We start from the raw sequence: 18,135 nt of genomic DNA on the forward strand, positions 1-18,135 counted from the left end.
GTTGGGTGAAACAATTTATAAGAAATTTTACTGCTGGTATTTGATACAAAGCTTGAAACACCAACTACTACTAATGATGAATTCAATCCCAAAACAATTGCAGAGTTTTTATACATATTACTAATATAAAGCAATCTCTCTCCATTCTATCCCACCCCACCAAATTTAATTTCACTATTAGCATGCATTATCTTGCCAAAAGGCTTACAGACCTAGGGCTCTGGAATAAACCTTAGAAGTAGATATGTTAATTTAACTGAATTGTAAGAGCCCTTTTGAATCTGTTTGAAGAGCAGCCAACCCAAAAGCAAAAAATTCAATCATTCGCACCAACGTGGCACTGCAAATTAAGGTTTTCATGTCTATCTTCATCCAAAAGGTTGGAGGACAGAAATGAGAAAATATATATAACAAAGTACTTCTTTTGTAAAGCATGTCATAATAAGTAGAATATTACTTTGTTATATAAAGTTATACACATCTGTCCATATTTTTCACATTGAAACATACTGAAAGAAATACCTGGAAGGGAACAGCTTTCATTTAATAGTAGAGGACTTTTATTTTCACCATTGATTATTGGACTTCTGGATCTTTCTTGACAGGGTAAAATAAATCTATGTAAAATTGTTGAGTTTTCTTCTTCTAGAGCTTGTTTCAACCATCGCTGAAATACATCAAACAATAAATGAACAGAAATCAGTTTGTCGCTGTTTATGTAGCCTATAAATGTAGAGCTGATTCCAAAAGCATTTCACTACCAGGAATGTTAGTAAGCAATGAGATTGACATTTGGCTCATCCTAGATTTTTATATCCAGAAAAAGTTTACCTTCTTGCATGAGCCAGAAATGTTTTCAGTAGGTTCTTTTCTCCTCCTTTTTTCTGAAAGGAATGGTGAAGTGAATCTAATATAGTGCTTAGGAGTAGAGTACACATGGGGGCTGTAAGTGAGACCTGGCAAAGAATTTAGTTGTGTAGCTAACACTTCAGGATCTGTGGTTATGCGCAGAGGCCTTTCTGAAAGGCTATCTGAAGGTTTTCCTGTCTTCTCATTCTTCTCACTTAACCATTCATTGACCAAGTGCTAGAGAAAAGAAAAATTTCGATCACTATATATGCAATTACAGATTCTCCTATAGAACATTCTAAGACCCAATTTGTAATTGATGTATTACCTAAAATGATAAATTGAATAATTCAAACATTCATATATGATGTCCCCCCAAAAATCAAGTCATTCTACATTTCCTTGGTTATCACTAGTCTTACGCCTGCCTATTTTTTTTTACACAATAATACTTTGTAAAAAACACACAATAACTTTTGTAAAATAATAAAATCTAGGATACTTCAGGACCATCTTACAAACACAAACACTAAATAAATAAATTTAGGTTACTGCTTCTATTCTAGTATAAAATGTTTACTTTGTTAGAAAAATCTGATTTGGGGCAGTGCTTTTCTACCCTGGCTGTTCACTATCTTCAGATGAGACCAGTGCATGTACATTTAAAAAAAAAAAAACTGTCAGCATTGACAATCACTATTGATTTAAGATGCTGGGCATTTGACCAGGATTTTAAATAATTGTATAGCACTGCAATCATTTAGTCAAGTAATCTATAACAATAAAAGCATAATATGCTAATTAGACCGGACAGCTGAACAGACCTTCCGGATGAAGCCGTCGTCGTCGGGGCTGCTAGGGCTGAGGCAGGCCACCGAGGCTGCGAGGGCCAAGCCCCTTGCACGAATTTGGTGCATCGGGCCTCTAGTAACTAATAAGCAGGGATGATGTCATATTTGTAATCAAGAAAATAGCTTCTTTTTTAAACATGAGTTTTCCCTTTAATCAAAATTACAAAGAAAGAGTTGTGATTATCTCTTTTGTCCTTCCAAAGTGGGCAAAGATAACTGCTCCTTCTGGAGGCAATGGCTTGTTTGCTCAAGATCTCACAAATTTCAAATTAAACAGAACTATGTTTAGATCTTATCTCTAACTAACCCTCTGATTCTCCATTAAAGTATTCTCCAGGGTCAATCCTAGATATTTACTAAGTATACTTCTCATGGTTTCACAGTACCGGCAAACTACTGAATGTGTTAAGAACAAAGACAAGATAAATTAAATTTCAAAGCATTTTTAAAATATATTTTTATTGAGTTCAAAGAGGAACGAAGAGGGAGAGAGACAGAAACATCACTGAGAGAGAGTCATTGATTGGCTGCCTCCTGCACACCTCCCAATGTGGACCCAGCACCCAATCTGGGCATGTGCCCTGACTGGGAATCGAACCTCGACCTCCTCAAGTTTCAAAGTATTTTGGCGTAGAAGTTATGGAAGGATACATTTATGATCTACCCCCTCCCCAAATTGCCTAAAGATTACTACTTTGGGATCTCTGCTCCATCCAGTCTGCTGTACTATATTCAAAAGTGGGAAGAAAGTTCTAACCAATTACACTTAGTGGTTAGAGCATCCATGCACTGACTCAAGGGTCAGAGGTTCGATTCTGGTCAAGGGCATGTACCTCAGTTGCAGTTTCCATTCTTGGCCCTGGTCAGGGCACGTGTGGGATGTTTCTCTCTTCCCTCCCCTCCCCACTTCCACTCTCTCTAAAAATGAATGGGAAAAATATCCTCAGGGAAAGATCAACAACAAAAAAAGTGGGAGAAAAACAGAAGCTTCATTAAGGATGTTTTGTTATTTCTGAATTCAGGTGGGTTTATCTCAGTGAATAGTTTCCCATACTGCTTCATTAAATTTAATGGCAGGTTTTCAAAGATTTTTATTAACTGATCTAAAACTATCCTTATGAATTTTCACACATTCTATGGAAATTCACAATTTCATCACATTTAATTCTTATAATTGGCCTATAATGTGGAATTCATAAAAAGAATATATGAAGACCAAAGGAAGAATAACATCTAAAACCAGTTGTTTTTCTTGAGTGTAAACTTTGGGTAGGCAAATTATTTAAAGAAATCCTGAATCACAATACTAAAAGTAGTTCATGATAGACTCAATTGTTATTGTTTTCATAACAATAAAGTAACCGTTTATATTAACTAATTTTATAGTCTTGTAATTCTTTTTTAGCTAAAAAGTATAAAAACTATGCCTCTTATTCTGTTCCTTATGAGATGTTATAGGCTGGATTTTAAAGTATATTTCACGTAAGACAGGAAGCTGTTTCTTACATTCATTAACAGCCATACCTTCTTTGTTTTGGGGTACTTTGTAGGACATTTATTAAGTGCTGGAACTTCAGATTCAGTAATTATTTCTGTTAGTGCAGTTTCAGTTTCTGGCTCTACTGCAGGTACAGTATTTTCAATATCATTTTGTTGTGAAGTAACTTCTATATCAGGAGAAGATGGCTGGATATCTGAACACATGCTGACAGTTCTGTGTCTCCGACGCTGCTGTCCAATGTGAGTCCTACTGCGAGAAAAACTTTTTCTCTGTTTAGTTCTATTCACTTTGGCAGGGGTTGGCTTGCTAGCAGTTTCTTCTTTTGCTTGTTCCTAATTCAAAATACAACAGAATAAAACTTTCAATACTATGTTTACATAAGTGAGAAGTTGAAATCTAATAGCGCTAATCTAGTTCAGAAGCTAACTTCCCCAAATTTCTTTATGAATTCCAATATGTACAAACAGACATAATTAAAATTTTTTTACTAAAAAACAAAACAAGTAGAATCTTTATCTCAAGTCTAAATTCTTATAGGATTTGCTATTGAAAGGCTAATATCAGACATTAAAAATTCTTTATACATGTAATTAAATCGGGTTTAATTAATATAAAGAGTTTAACGGTGAAATATAACTGGACCTGAATAAGAATACCTGAATAACTTCAGCATCACTGACAATCTGTGTATCTTTACATTCCGTTTTAACTTCAGTTTTGGCTGTGCTGATCCTTTCCAATGCTTGTTCTCTTCTTTTCTCTCTTTTTTCCAGTCTGGCAAAAGCTTGCAGAATTGCTTCCATTTTCCTTTCTTCTCTTGTCTATGAAATTTAAATTTTAAGTGACATAAATATCACTGCTCTAAAGTACAATTCAAAAGTCCAAATGTTCATGGCAAATTATATATATATTTTTATTGATTTCAGAGAGGAAGGGGAGGGAGAGGGAGAGAGAGATCAATGATGATAGAGAATCATTGATTGGCTGCCTCCTGCACGACCCCTAATGGGGATGGAGCCTGCAACCTGGGCATGTGCCCTTGACTGAAATTGAACCTGGGATCCTTCAATCCTAGGCCAACGCTCTATCCACTGAGCCAAACCAGCTACGGCATCATGGCAAATTTAGAAAATAATTTTTATGATGCTGTTAGCAAAAACACTTCTACTGATGGTAGGTAATGGGGGAACACATTTATATTCATTCGAGATCTTTCAGAATCCCAAACATCTCGGTAAGCTCTGACATTACAAATAGATTTCATGAAAGGGACACTTGGATAATTATGGGTAAAGCAAAATAAAACCAAAAGGCTCAAAAAAATAAACTATATTTTGCTTTAACAAAATAATATTTTTTTCTCAATAATAGAAAAGTCAGCCTTTTGAAATACGAATCAAAGTTCTATGATGAAAGGGTTAAATTCATATAACCGTAAGGAGTGAATATGTTACTGACGTGTAGCAGGATATTGTGTGGTGTGGTTATGGGTTCAAATTGTGACTCTACCAGTCATTTACTACCTCCATGACCCTAGACAACTTAACCTTTAGAGCCTCTTATAAAATGTAAAAATACTTACATTCACCAAATCATTACTGATTTCAAATAGAAAATAGCTGTTAAGTCTTTTTTAGCAGTACTTGGAAAATGGTAGGCATTCCATGAGTCTTAATTACTTCTACTTTGGCTCCTTTTCCCTCCATTACAGTTCTTATATGGCATTCCTCTACCTTCTGCTCTTCCTGTCTTACCCTGACAGTTCAAGGCAGGGACTGTGGAACAGCAATAGTTCCTGTGAGCATGAATTCTTTTTGGAGAGAGAACATTAAAACCAAGACCCAGAGCCTTGGCCAGTGGGTCTGGCAAATGCTTCAGCTTTCAGGAAGTAAATCCATCAACTGTTCATTTCCCCAAATCAAAGAACCAGGCCATGAGGCTCAGATCCTTTTGTGTTTCCTCCTCTATTGCCATCGATGTGGTGGGGAGAAAGAAAGATCAGAAACTCAGGGTCTGGCTGAATGGTCTTTTCAGTTGGAACTTTAGTTCCAGTAATAAGCAAAGATTCAAGCAAGCATCAAACATCTACAATCTGGAACCTACTGCTTACTCTTCCCTGTATTTGTTCCCTTACTAAATATAACGAAGAAAAAAAGTAATATGTCAACAGAATTCCTCAGAGAATACTTATACGTTTCTAAGTAGTTAAATCGCCATACTGCAAACGTATCTCTCACAAAATGTGTTATCCTCACCCTCTTTATTTTACAGGTAAGGAACAGGTCCAAAAAGGTAAGATTGCTTGTTCATAGATACATATCTGCATCTTTTTACTAGAAGTGGAAGTTTTATTTTTTTTTTGTTTTATTTTTTTATATATTTTTATTGGTTTCAGAGAGAGGAAGGGAAAGGGAGAGAAAGATTGAAACATCAATGATGGGAATCATTGATCGGCTGCCTCCTGCACACCCCCACTGGGGATCGAGCCTGCAACCTAGGCATGTGCCCTTGACCGGAATCGAACCCGGGACCCTTCAGTCTGCAGGCTGATGCTCTATCCACTGAGCCAAACCGGCTAGGGCAGAAGTGGGAGTTTTAAAGCTGAATTATTTCCTTAGATAATTCATCCCTGGTCGTTTAAAATCACTTTTATCTTACAGCTCTCTATAAAACCCTTGGTCTCCATATTTCAGGGCTTTTCTAAAACCCTAAATTTAGAAATCTGGAGCAACAGAAAAATATAATTTTTGTAATTGCTTCACCTGTTCAATGGGGATGGGTAGGGAAGGAAAGGGTAATTATTAATTATTGTGTTTATTACTTTAAATTTTAAAAAATGTGGGTAAAGTACATTCTTTGAGGAGAAAAACTTAAACTTGCCTTAACAAGGATTGTTTTATGTTAAAAATAATTACCCATAAGCCAGGCACCCAATGAAGATACATTCTATATCATGATTATAGAGGATTTTCTAAAATGAATATGAATTTATGCCTAAAGAAGTTTTCTTTGACATAGTCCAATATTCACTTATTTAGGATATGGTGAGTGTGAGGGTCAGAGATAAAATTATTTCATGTAAAGACTAAATTCATGCAATTAAAAACTGAACTCCCTTATAAATAATACAACTACTTGATAGTCAAAGCAAAATCCTTTATTTAGAGATGACTAGTAATCTTTTTGAGCTGTTCAGTATCTTAAAAAATAATCTAGTCCTTTGCTGCTTAAGAAATCTAAGCCCAGCCCGGCTGGTGTGGCCAATAATTGAACATCAACCCATGAACCAAGATATCCCTAGTTTGATTGCAGGTCAGGGCACATGCTCAGGTTTCAGGCTTGATCCCCAAGAAGGGGCTACGGGAAGGCAGCCAATCGATATTTCTCGCTCATCATAGTTTCTGTCTATCCCTCTCCCTCTTTCTCTCAAAAAATCAATAAAAACATTAAAAAGAAAAAGACAGAAATCCAAGCACAGGTATATTAAGTGACTCGCTGAAAGGCAGTACTATAATTATTATACAAGTTTCCTAGTTCCTGATTCACTCTTTACAATTAACAACCATTGGTATTCTGCATAAAACATAACTGCTCCCACATTTACTACAACTGTTAAATATCTTAATAGCTTTAACCCAGCTTCATCTTAAAACACAAATGTTGGAAATGTACAGTATCTGATATTCTACATGAGAAAAAATGAGTGCAGATCTACTTTTATTTTAAATTAGGTTCATGTCATTCAGCTTTTATATTCACCACTACATCTAATGCATTCTTTGATACATTAACCAGCTATGCAGTATCTATTTAAAGAATGACAATTTACTAGCCATGTGAAAAATAACAATTTTGTGTATAGCTTGAAGCAATGAGAGCTGTTTAGGGGATTAGAGAAATTCTGAGTCCTAATGAAACCCAGCAGACTGTCCATAGAATTTAACATGTGTGCTTGATGTAGTTTAGATCATACTTGTCACATAAGGCTACTACTGAGACATGTATATTCTATAACCATGACTCATTCCAGGCCTATGTCTCTCCAAACCTCAAAGTCATAATAATCTGTGAGCTAGACAATTGACAGGGTTGCCTTTCAGGAATATTACATTATTTATTGACACACTGTTAATGCTGGAGTGTCGGGTGCTAAGCTAAGCTATGAGGGATCTCTGATGAGATCTACCTAGATAGCTTTTATGACATACTAGAGCAGCGGTCACCAACCGGTGGTCCGCGGACCACTGATGGTCTGTGAGGACCAAAAGGTTGGCGACAACTGTACTAGAAGCCTGGTGTATGAATTTGTGCACAGGTGGGGTCCCTTGGCCTGGCTGGCGATCGGAGCCTATTGGGGCCCACCGGCCAGAGGGAGGCACGGCAGGAGGTTGGCTGTGGGAGCGTACTGACCACCAGGGGGCAGCTCCTGCATTGAGCATCTGCCCCTGGTGGTCAGTGCATGTCATAGCTACTGGCCAGTGGTCAGGTCATCCGGTCATAACGGTTGCTTAGGCTTTTATATAGTTTCTAGGTATACAAAAGCAAATATAGAGTATGTAGTTTCCCATAAGCAAAAGAAATGCTGCTTAATGTCTCCATAGAATTTTATCACTTGAGGAAAATTTTGAGAATTTTTATTTCAACTTTATGCTTCAATGTAAAAATACATTGATATCATATAATTTTATATTTGGAAGAGACTATGGAGATCTTGTCTAAGCGTCCTATTAAAAAATGTGGGAAACCTAATATCCATATAGTTCAAAGCTACATAATAAAAAACATGAATTAAAATTTTATGTAATATTGCAACTAAAAAAATACACTTCACTGAGTAAACTGTTATTTATCCCAATTAGAGATATTGGGTCATTTATATTGAGTAAATATAAGCTTATAAACTGTAGATGCTCCATCATCGTAGCTTTTGAGGGAAATTTCCTAATCTAGGGACTTGTGATTTAATTTTTTACCTTGCTATCAGGTAGGAAGAGGCTTTTCTTAAAAACAAAACAAAGAAAATCTTGCCTTTTAAAGGAAAGGGGAAGGGTAGGGCCAATCTGCCAGCCTACAGCTTTGACTTAGAGAAATTAAAATATTCCTTACTGCTCTAGCTGCTTTGGCTCCGTGAATAGAGCATGGGCCTGCGGACTGAAGTGTCCTGGGTTTGATTCTGGTCAAGGCATATGCCAGGTCGTGGGCTCGATCCCCAGTAGGGGATGTGCAGGAGGCGGCCGATCAATGATTCTTTGCCATCATTTATGTTTCTATGTCTCTCTCTCCCTCTCCCTTCCGCTCTGAAATCAATAAAAATATATTTTAGGGAAAAAAATTCCCTACTCAAGTAACTTATCCTTTTGAGTAGGAATTAGAAATTAATTAGTAAAATTTATTACTTTAAAAAAAATAGATGAGATTGGTTACCAATAAAATCATTCCAAAATTGCAAGTATGGCTCGTGGTGGAATCAACATTTCTTCTCTACCACACGACAATTTAGTTTATCCTTATGCACTGTTTTCTACTTGATTTTCACATATTATTTCCTACAGCCTATCCTCCAAAAGGACCTTTGCCTTCTTTTTTTTAAGTGACTAAGAATTGTGTATACAAAGCATGTGTCACTGTTATTTGAAGGCATATAACTTGAAGTATTTAAACAAGCTTTTAGAAATCTTTATTACAGGACAGCTAAAGCTAAATGTCCTCATTTAGTTTGAACCTGTAAAAATGAACAGGTTTCCTTTTGCTCTTAAATACTACAATATCATTACTCTTCTTTAGAAACATAATTCCTAAACTATGAGAGAAAAAAGGACTTTAGAAAATTAAAATTAGTAATCAACATCAATTTGATCATGCTATAAGGAGAGAAAAGTGAGGTGGGTAGTATGTCATCAGATAATTTTGCCGGCAACAAATTTACTCTCCCTAATTTTACTATTTAAATTTATTTTGCATCTTCTGATCTTCTTAAGTCACTTTCGTAACAGCATGGAATCTGTATAGTTTTCTCTGTATTCCATGGAATAAAAACATGGGATGTCAAAGATGTCACCACAAAAAAGTTGCAAGGGTGTACAAGTTTAGGAAATACTAACAGTTTTGTTTTGAAATCCTCACCTGAGGATATGTTTTTATTGATTTTCAAGAGAGGAAAGGAGAGAAAGAGAAACATCAGTGTGAGAAACATTGATTGGTTGCCTCCTGTACATGCCCCGACAGGGGATGGAACCCACATCTTGGTATGTGCTCTGACCAGGAATTGAATCCGCAACCTTTTTGGGTGTACGGGACAATGCTCCAGCCAAGCCTTGTGGCCATAGCTAACAATGTATTGAGTTTTTAAATACACCATGTATACTGGGAATCTCAAAGTTTGGGACATGGTATGTGGTTTACTAAACTCAAGTGGCCACAGAGCTCTTTTATTGATTACTGAGAGGATGGGAGATAGATAGATATGAACATCAATGATGAGAATCACTGATTGGCTGCCTCCTGCACACCCCACACTGGGGATCAAGCGTGCAACACGGGCATGTGCCCTGACCAGGAATCAAACCCCGACTTCCTGGTTTATAGGTCGACACTCAACCACTGAGCCACGCCGGGCAGGCCTTCACAAAACATCTTAAATATGAGTTCTGTGGAATAATTTTATGTGAAGGATGAGGGATGAAAGAATGAGTGATCCTGTATCCTGGCAAGGTCTTCAGGGCACAAAGTGAGCTATAAGGAAGCCTTATTTATTTCGTACTCATGAACCTATATCTTTCCTCAAATGCTTGCCATAAAACACTTAGTAGGCTCATCTTTTGATCATCATCTACTTTTATAAAAGCCAGGCCTTCCCCTCCCCGCCTCAGGAGCTGGGTCTATGACAATGAAAAAACTAGAGATTCTTGCTCTTCCATACTTTATATCCTAATGATATATAATTTTAGATTATCCTAGCTGCTTGACAATTCAAAACTCTCATACCTAGGTGACCATCCTTTCATATCCCTTTTGATTCTGCAATTTCTATCCCCCTGAACCATCTTCCAGGGACTCCGGTTAAATCTGACTATAATAGGCCATCAAATATTAACAAGACTATATACTCCCTAGAGAGTCTTTTCATAAGATTATGAGAAATTACTTTGAAATTTTAATATACTAAAGATATTTAATTAAAGATATCATATTAGAGATATTTAATATTTAAAAATACTTTAAAGAATGTTATTTTCATGAATTTTAAATGGGGAGGGGGACAAGCCTCCTTTTTAATTTAAATCTTTCAATGGTTTTGTATTTTAATTGATCACTTGTTAATTCCAACAAAATAAGGTGACCTTCCCAATATCTAATTCCCTTCTGGCACACTCTACCTCTGACAAGATTATAGCCACTAACCTCACCTCACAGCAACTGTCGTGTACCTGGGGAAGTCTACTCATTGGTGCCCTGGTTTGGACTCAGGTGAGTCCAAACAGTTTACTGTGTTTCAATTGCCATAACTTAACTGGGCTGACTGTAAGAATCTCCCAAATCGATCCCAACCTACTGCCTAAGAAGTACTTCTTACGAGCTAAAAAGGAAATGTCCAATACATCTATTCAGTTCCATACCATTTAGCCACAAGTTTGATTTTATAAGCAGGTAACAACTTTTTTTTTGGGGGGGGGGAAGGAGGAGGAGAGACAAAATATAATGGAGGAAAAGGGAAAATGTTAATGAAAGAAAGCTTTCTTCTCAGGCCACTTAGTAAGATTTCAATAAACTTTCTTGACATCATCAACCAACCTTATCTCCCTTCCCCCCAAAATAATCAAATCATCCTAAATAATAAAAGCCTAATATGCAAATCGACCAAACAGCAGACAGACTGGTCGCTATGATGTGCACTGACCACCAGGGGGCAGACACTCAACACAGGAGCTGCCCCCTTTTGGTCAGTGTGCTCCCACGGGAAGGGCCGCTCAGCCAGAAGCTGGGCTCACAGCTGGTGAGCACAGTGGCGGTGGCAGGAGCCTCTCGCACTTCTGCGGCAGCGCTAATGACCCCTCGGGGGATGTCCTAAGCCTAATGACCCCTCAGGGGATGTCCTAAGCCGGCAGTTGGACATCCCCCAAGGGGTCCCGGACTGCAAGAGGGATGCTCCCCCAGCCCCCACAAATGTCATGCACTGGGCCTCTAGTACCTAAATATGATTTACCATTTATCACAGAAATAACCATCCATTCAATTCCATACAATTTAGCTATAAGCTAATCTGCACTTTATACCCTACTCATAAGGTCCATCATGAATACTATCTAGTTCATGAAATGGTATCTGATCCCCCCAGCTGTAAGCTATATTTCTATCTCCTTTACCACACTTCTTGCTGCATTACAATTGTTTTGTAAATGCCCATGAAGGCAGAGACATTGTCTTTCATTCTCACCAAAAAGATCAAGCCAGCAATGAAAATACATAAATACCCTGGTGCAATTTTTGGAGAGTGGGCAAAATGATAAATATTACGTTACATATAAAACTGCCATTTGTGTAGGTAAAAAATGGTCACATCAACAATTTCACATGGTTCAAGCTATACTTCAAAAGGATGGGCTTTAGCATATTTGAATTTGGAAACTACGTGGTATTTATCTGGGAGGAGAATATGACTGACTCCTTTTTATATCCCAACCTCATGAACACACATGAAAACTAGTATTTCCTATTGCATTCATAAGGATAAAGTCTGACCTGTCACAGAAGAAAATCTAAATCAGTTTGACATAAGTTCCTCAGGAGTTAACTTTATCTTTCCAACTACTGATGTTAACATAACCAATATAAAGGCAAGCAGTAGAAAAATAAATGCTAATTAGTATTTAAACTTTTCAAAACCAACTGTTTTGTCCTCACAAATACTAATATTTTGGCATTGGGAAATAACCATACCAATTAGAAATAGCAACAATGCAACTGACTTTGGGGATTTTAAAATATTTCATATCCCTTTAAAATACCAAATTCTAGCCCTAACTGGTTTGGCTCAGTGGATAGAGCGTTGGCCTGCGGACTGAAAGGTCCCAGGTTCGATTCCGGTCAAGGGCATGTACCTTGGTTGCGGGCACATCCCCAGTAGGAGATGTGCAGGAGGCAGCTGATCGATGTTTCTCTCTCATCGATGTTTCTAACTCTCTATCCACTTCCCTTCCTCTCTGTAAAAGATCAATAAAATATATTTAAAAAAATATATCAAATTCTAAACATTTAAACTTTCTCAATTTTTCAACATTTTATTCCTATGAGAAATAATCCAGTTGCACAACTGAGATGTTAAAATGAATACGCTAAAATTGATATAAAATGAAGTATTCTTATATATTAATATAGCATGCTAATAGGCAAAATCAGCACCAAAAATGGATTCCTAAGTAAGCCTTTTTGTCTGTTTATCCAAAGTTCTACCATGTTCAATATCAGCAAAAAGATATCTCTATTTTCTTCTGTGTCCGAAAATGAGGATGTTCTAAGTACCATTACCTCTCTCAGCTTTGGTAGAAGGAGATATTTTTAAAGTAGCCCATAGTCATATAAACTTAGAATGCAATCTGAATAAAATTATTGTATGGGCACAGAACAAACCTCCAGGGTTTTTTTTTCTGTTTTTTTTTTTTTTTTTTTTTTTTTTTTTTTAAAGCAGTTGTAATAAAGGTCCTCCTGCCAGACACATGCCTCATACAGAAACCAGTAATACCCTAAATTGGCATTCTAAAAGTTTCCGCAGAATTACTGCAAATACAAAGCTGTGGCAATTGTGGAATGAACAGTCCAATATGAAAATCTAGGCAAGAAAGGGTAATCTGGGTAGGTACAGATAATTTAGAATCTTGCAAAAGGTTCAATATTGATACTTTTAGGTAAAGGAAGAACTTTAAAAAGAAAACAACCTCCTCCCAATATTTTCTCCTATACTTTTCTTCTGTCTCTCTGAAATTCTGAGGCTATGAAAGAGCTCTGCATTGCTTTCACAGTTTTAAAGATCAATAATGAATCAATACTAGAGAAATGATCAAGGCAATGAAACATAAACAGACTTACATTGAGTAGGCCTACAATGACCTAATTCCAAAGACCCGAGTTTCCATGGAATATACCGTGTAAAACAGGAAAAAAGGGAGCATATGAAATAAAAGGGACTAGAGAAAACCTCACTGAGATCTTTAGTTGTGTAAAATCATTTTCAAATCTTAGGGCAAACTAATAATACTTTGTGGCCTAAATATTTATCAATTGCTAAATTAGCATGGATGGTAAAAATAAATCTTGTCCTAGTTTTTATACAGATACTAAGAGGCCCGGTGCACGACATTCATGCACTGGGGGTGGGGGGGAGTCCCCTCACGCTGCTAGCTTCTGGCTGAGTGGTGCTCCCCCTGTGGGAGCGCTCTGACCACCAGGGGGCAGCTCTTGTGTTGAGCATCTGCCCCCTGGTGGTGAGTGTCATAGCGACCAGTTCTGCTGTTCAGTCTATTTGCATACTAGCCTTTTATTATATAGGATTTACAAATATAGTACAAGGAATATAAATATTATACATTTTATTGAAAGCTGTACGAGATACAGAAATAGTAGCTAGCAAACAGTAGTGGTTTTTCTGTTCATAAGCCATTTATTTGATGCTATTATAAGCTTTAAAATTCCATTTTTGTTTTACATTAAATTATGAAGAGAAGGATACATTTAACTAATGAAAGACATTTTGCAACAGTAATTCTGGCATTAAAATTTATTAATAGTCCTCAGCTTCAAAAATGTTTAAAAAAATAATTTCTTAAATGCCATACATTCTAAAATGTCTAATGAACATACAGTAAAAATACAAAAGATTAGTGGAAGTAACCTGAATGGCAATGACAAAGCCAAACAAAGCAAACACCAGCATAACTTCAAACAAAGAACAGGATAAAAACCCTCCTAAAGGCAGCAACAATTACTATGAGAAGATCAGCTATCACTAAGCCCAAGTGACAGCAAGCAGCAGCTACTAGCTTCCCAACTTACCATCTTCCTTTTCCTTTCTGCAATCTGTTCCTCTGATTCCATTTCTACTTCATTGCTAATGGGAGTTTTTTCTTCTATATCATCAATAAAATCTGGTTCCTGAGAGATGGAAAGAACTGCTTTATGAAAATTACTACTCCACATGTAATAGGGGCACTGAGCTATTTTAAATGTCTTTCAACTACATTTAATCCAACATAAACTTTACAAGCCTACTTAAGTCCATTTCAAAAATTTAAAACTGATTTCCTAATTCAAGAAACTTTTGAAAATCAATTTTGCTAACAATCTAGTGAATAGTGTTCTTATCCATAGAGCCTACAAAGGTCAATATGGTAGGATAGTCTTATGTTTATATACTTCCCAAAAACATAAACATAAATTATTTCACAAAACCCAGTGCCTACAAATACCAAGTGCTCAAAAAAAATTTTAATTTGAAACTTAGGAAAATTATTTCTAGAAGATAGGGTATTGGAAATGACTAAAATGTTACTTAATTTTTATGATTAAATGGTCCTTCCTAATTTCCATTTGTTTAGAGGACATACAATAAAGTGTTTCCTGGAAAGGCAGAAGTATAGGCCAGAACCTTTCCCCAAAGTTATCTTGTGTTTTTAAGAATTTCCCCTCAAAAATATTGTCCTGCCACCCATATATAATGATTTAATTATGTCCCAAATATTAAAGGAAATTTTACAGTTTAAGACTTTGAATAAGAACACTTACTATGAATACAAGGACAGTGCAAAATGGAATAATTGTTAAAATTACCCAGCCTTAGAAAAATCTTATATTCAATTCTGCAAAGATTTGCTGGGTGAGTAGTTTCCTTGTAGTTTAACAAATATTTAACAAATTCTAGCAGAACCTGTATTTTATGTGTATAAGAACTTCATTAAATAACAGAATGGACTTAGAAATTTTACACCATTTTACATAAAACAAAAAAGAGGTTAAAATATGACAAATTACTTTTCTTTGTTAACTTATTTCCTTAAGAACCAACACACCAAAGTTCAGTACCTGATTATTTGATACTGACAGTCTCAGTGGAGAAAGCTTTCTCTGTTTAGTTTCTGGGCTCTTCATTTTATTTGTTGTTCCTTCACAATCCAAAGTAATATTCTGATTTTGTGTATCTTTTTCTTTGGAAATATCCTTTTCTTTTTTTCCTTTTTTCCTTCTTGTCTCATAACCACTGTTGATGTTTTCCGTGGACTCAGCACTACGTTTTAGAACAGGGCACTCTGGATTTTCTTTGAGGCATGCGCAATCCACCTTGTACTTACTGGAAAAATAACCAGTTAAATAGTTATTCAAGACAATTTTAAAAACCTGTAAAATTTTATAATTCATTTTAAGCTGCAACTCCATAAAATTGTATGCTATTACTAATTATAAGTAATCCTTTTCACTAATTTGCATTCCTAGTAACTATCACAAAGAAATTTTATTTTCTTATAAAAACAATGTAATAATTGATTTCTAGGCTTCAATCACAAGGATAAATACTAATGGTTTACAGAAAAAAAAACTCCAATAAAAAATTTTTTAAGTACAAGGATACTGTGGCTTACATTAAGACAAAAACCGTATTTACTTCAGAGGTTGCAAAGTGTTATAAAGTATATATACAAATAACAAATACCCTAAATTTGACCTAAGTAAAAAAAAAAAAAAAATGCTAGGTGTAATAAATATCAAACCTTAGTTTCTCTTATACTTTACAAAATGGTTTCAATAACCAGGTTTCTTTAAAAAACTACATTGGAAAAACTTCAAGTACTGCTTCCTTTTGCCCTTAATTGTTCCCTCTTTCAAATGGAAGCTTGAAAAATAACTGATAATTATTACTCTTATTTTACAGATGAGATTAAACTCAAGAGAGAAACAGTATCTTGTCTAAAGTCACACAATTAATAAGTTAGGGATGGTATCCAGATTCAGGTCTGTAGGAGTCCAAAGCCCACATTTTTCATCTCAATATTTCTTAATGCTCTGATCTCTTTATCTCTATCACCAAGATTTAGTTCATGTCTAGGATAAATGTCCAAATGTAGGTTAAATAATAATAGAAGCTTACCACGTTGAACGTTTTAAGTAGATTCAAAATTTGTTCAAAATAATAATATGCTAAGTTTCTAATACTCCTATTCATTCACTTTTAACACCAGCAGAAAGAAAGGCACAGGAAGGCCTACTGTTGCATGAATTTCATGCATTGGGCCTCTAGTTAAAATATAAAAGGATGCCATTTCACATGGATTAGCATCCATTTTTAAAAAGATTTGGTATACATATACACATATACTGGATTATCACACAGTAATGAAAAAGAATGAAATTTTGCCATTGGCGACAGCATGGATGGACCTAAAGGATATTACACTAAGTGAAATAAGAGAGAAAGACAAGTAAAGTGGAGCAAGGAAGTAAAACGGAATACAAACTGGTTATTCATCTATGTTTAATATAAACTGAGGCTGTACACATTCTACAACACAGCAATTCTACCCCTAGGTCCCTACCATGGAGAGAACATGTACACATGAAGACATGCTCATAAAGTCATAAGAGCATTTTTTTGTAACTCTACCAATAGTGGAATGAATAAATACCATCAACAGTGAAAATAAATGAACTAGAACTACATATAACAGAAATGAATCTCAAAAAGTAATGACTGAGAACAGATGGAATGCAAAAATCATACAGATTCTAATTTACATATTATTTAAAAATTAGAGGTCCAGTGCACGAAAATCGTGTACCGGGGCGGGGGTTGTCCCTTAGCTCAGCCTGCACCCTCTCCAATCTGGGACCCCTCGAAAGATGTCCGACTGCCCGTTTAGGCCCGATCACAGTAGGATCGGGCCTAAGTGGGCAGTCGGACATCTCTCTCACTATTCAGGACTGCTGGCTCCCAACTGCTCACCTGCCTGCCTTCCTGATCACCCCCTAATCACTCCCCTGCCAGCCTGATTGATGCCTAACTGCTCCCCTGCCAGCCTGTTTGCCCCTAACTGCCCTCCCTTGCAGGCATGATCACCCCTAACTGCCCTCCCCTGCTGGCCATCTTGTGTCTACGTGGGGGCAGCCATCTTGTGTGTTGGAGTGATGGTCAATTTGCATATTACTCTTCTATTAGATAAGATATACAAAATACTAGATCCTATTTAGAGACAAAGGATGCAATATAAAATGGAGAAATTAAAGTCTCTTCAATAAGTGGTGTTGGGAAAACTGGACAGATACATGGAAAAAAAAATGAAACTGAACCACTCTCTTATCTCATATACAAAAATAAACTCAAGAGAAACCAAGATGGCGGCATAGGTAAACACCTAAACTGCTGCCTCGCACTACAATTTCAAAAACTACAACTAAAAGACAAAACGGACATCATCCAGAACCACAGAAAGGCTGGCTGGGTGGAAATTCTACAACTAGAAGGAAAGAGAAAAACACTGAGACTCAGAGGAGCTGTAGAAGGCAGAGGTATGGAGGCGCAAGCATGCGGAAAGGGCTGGCAACTGAGTACGTGGCTGGCTTTCTCAAACGGGAGGGAGACAAAAGCTCCCGACTGCGCTGAACTCCAGTTCCAGACAAGACTCTGGGGACCCAGACTCATTCGGGAAGAAAATGGACTGTCTGGCAGCGGGTGAAACCCGAGGGCAGCTTTCTCTTATGAGGTGCTTGCAGCGATTACCGCAGGACACTGAGACCCAGGGGCCTCTTAGGGCAGGGCTGATGGGAAGCCATTGCTGTCTGCTCCGCCCTGAGACTCCACCCCATCCAAGCTGAGCACAGTCTCTAGTACAGAAGTTCTCCCAGCGTAGACAGAGCTGATCTTCACAGCCATTTGGCCTGGAGGTCAAATCCTCA

General features: G+C 36.8%; 1 protein-coding gene across 6 annotated transcripts in view; it reads right to left on the bottom strand.

Annotated features, from left to right (window-relative positions):
- The window catches only part of KMT2E (lysine methyltransferase 2E (inactive)), a 102,018-nt gene that overhangs the window by 7,146 nt on the left and 76,737 nt on the right, over positions 1-18,135 (bottom strand). For all 6 annotated transcript variants that reach the window (XM_080665911.1, XM_080665908.1, XM_080665910.1 and 3 more), the window contains 6 exons: positions 15,274-15,538; positions 14,248-14,346; positions 3,858-4,022; positions 3,225-3,533; positions 832-1,086; positions 523-667 (listed from right to left, as the gene is read on the bottom strand). In XM_080665911.1, coding sequence (XP_080522037.1) covers positions 523-667; positions 832-1,086; positions 3,225-3,533; positions 3,858-4,022; positions 14,248-14,346; positions 15,274-15,538 — 1,238 coding nt within the window. The remainder of the gene's footprint in view (positions 1-522; positions 668-831; positions 1,087-3,224; positions 3,534-3,857; positions 4,023-14,247; positions 14,347-15,273; positions 15,539-18,135) is intronic.

This window comes from Plecotus auritus (assembly GCF_963455305.1).
Source record: "Plecotus auritus genome assembly, chromosome: 4".
Classification (NCBI taxonomy): Eukaryota; Metazoa; Chordata; class Mammalia; order Chiroptera; family Vespertilionidae; genus Plecotus; species Plecotus auritus.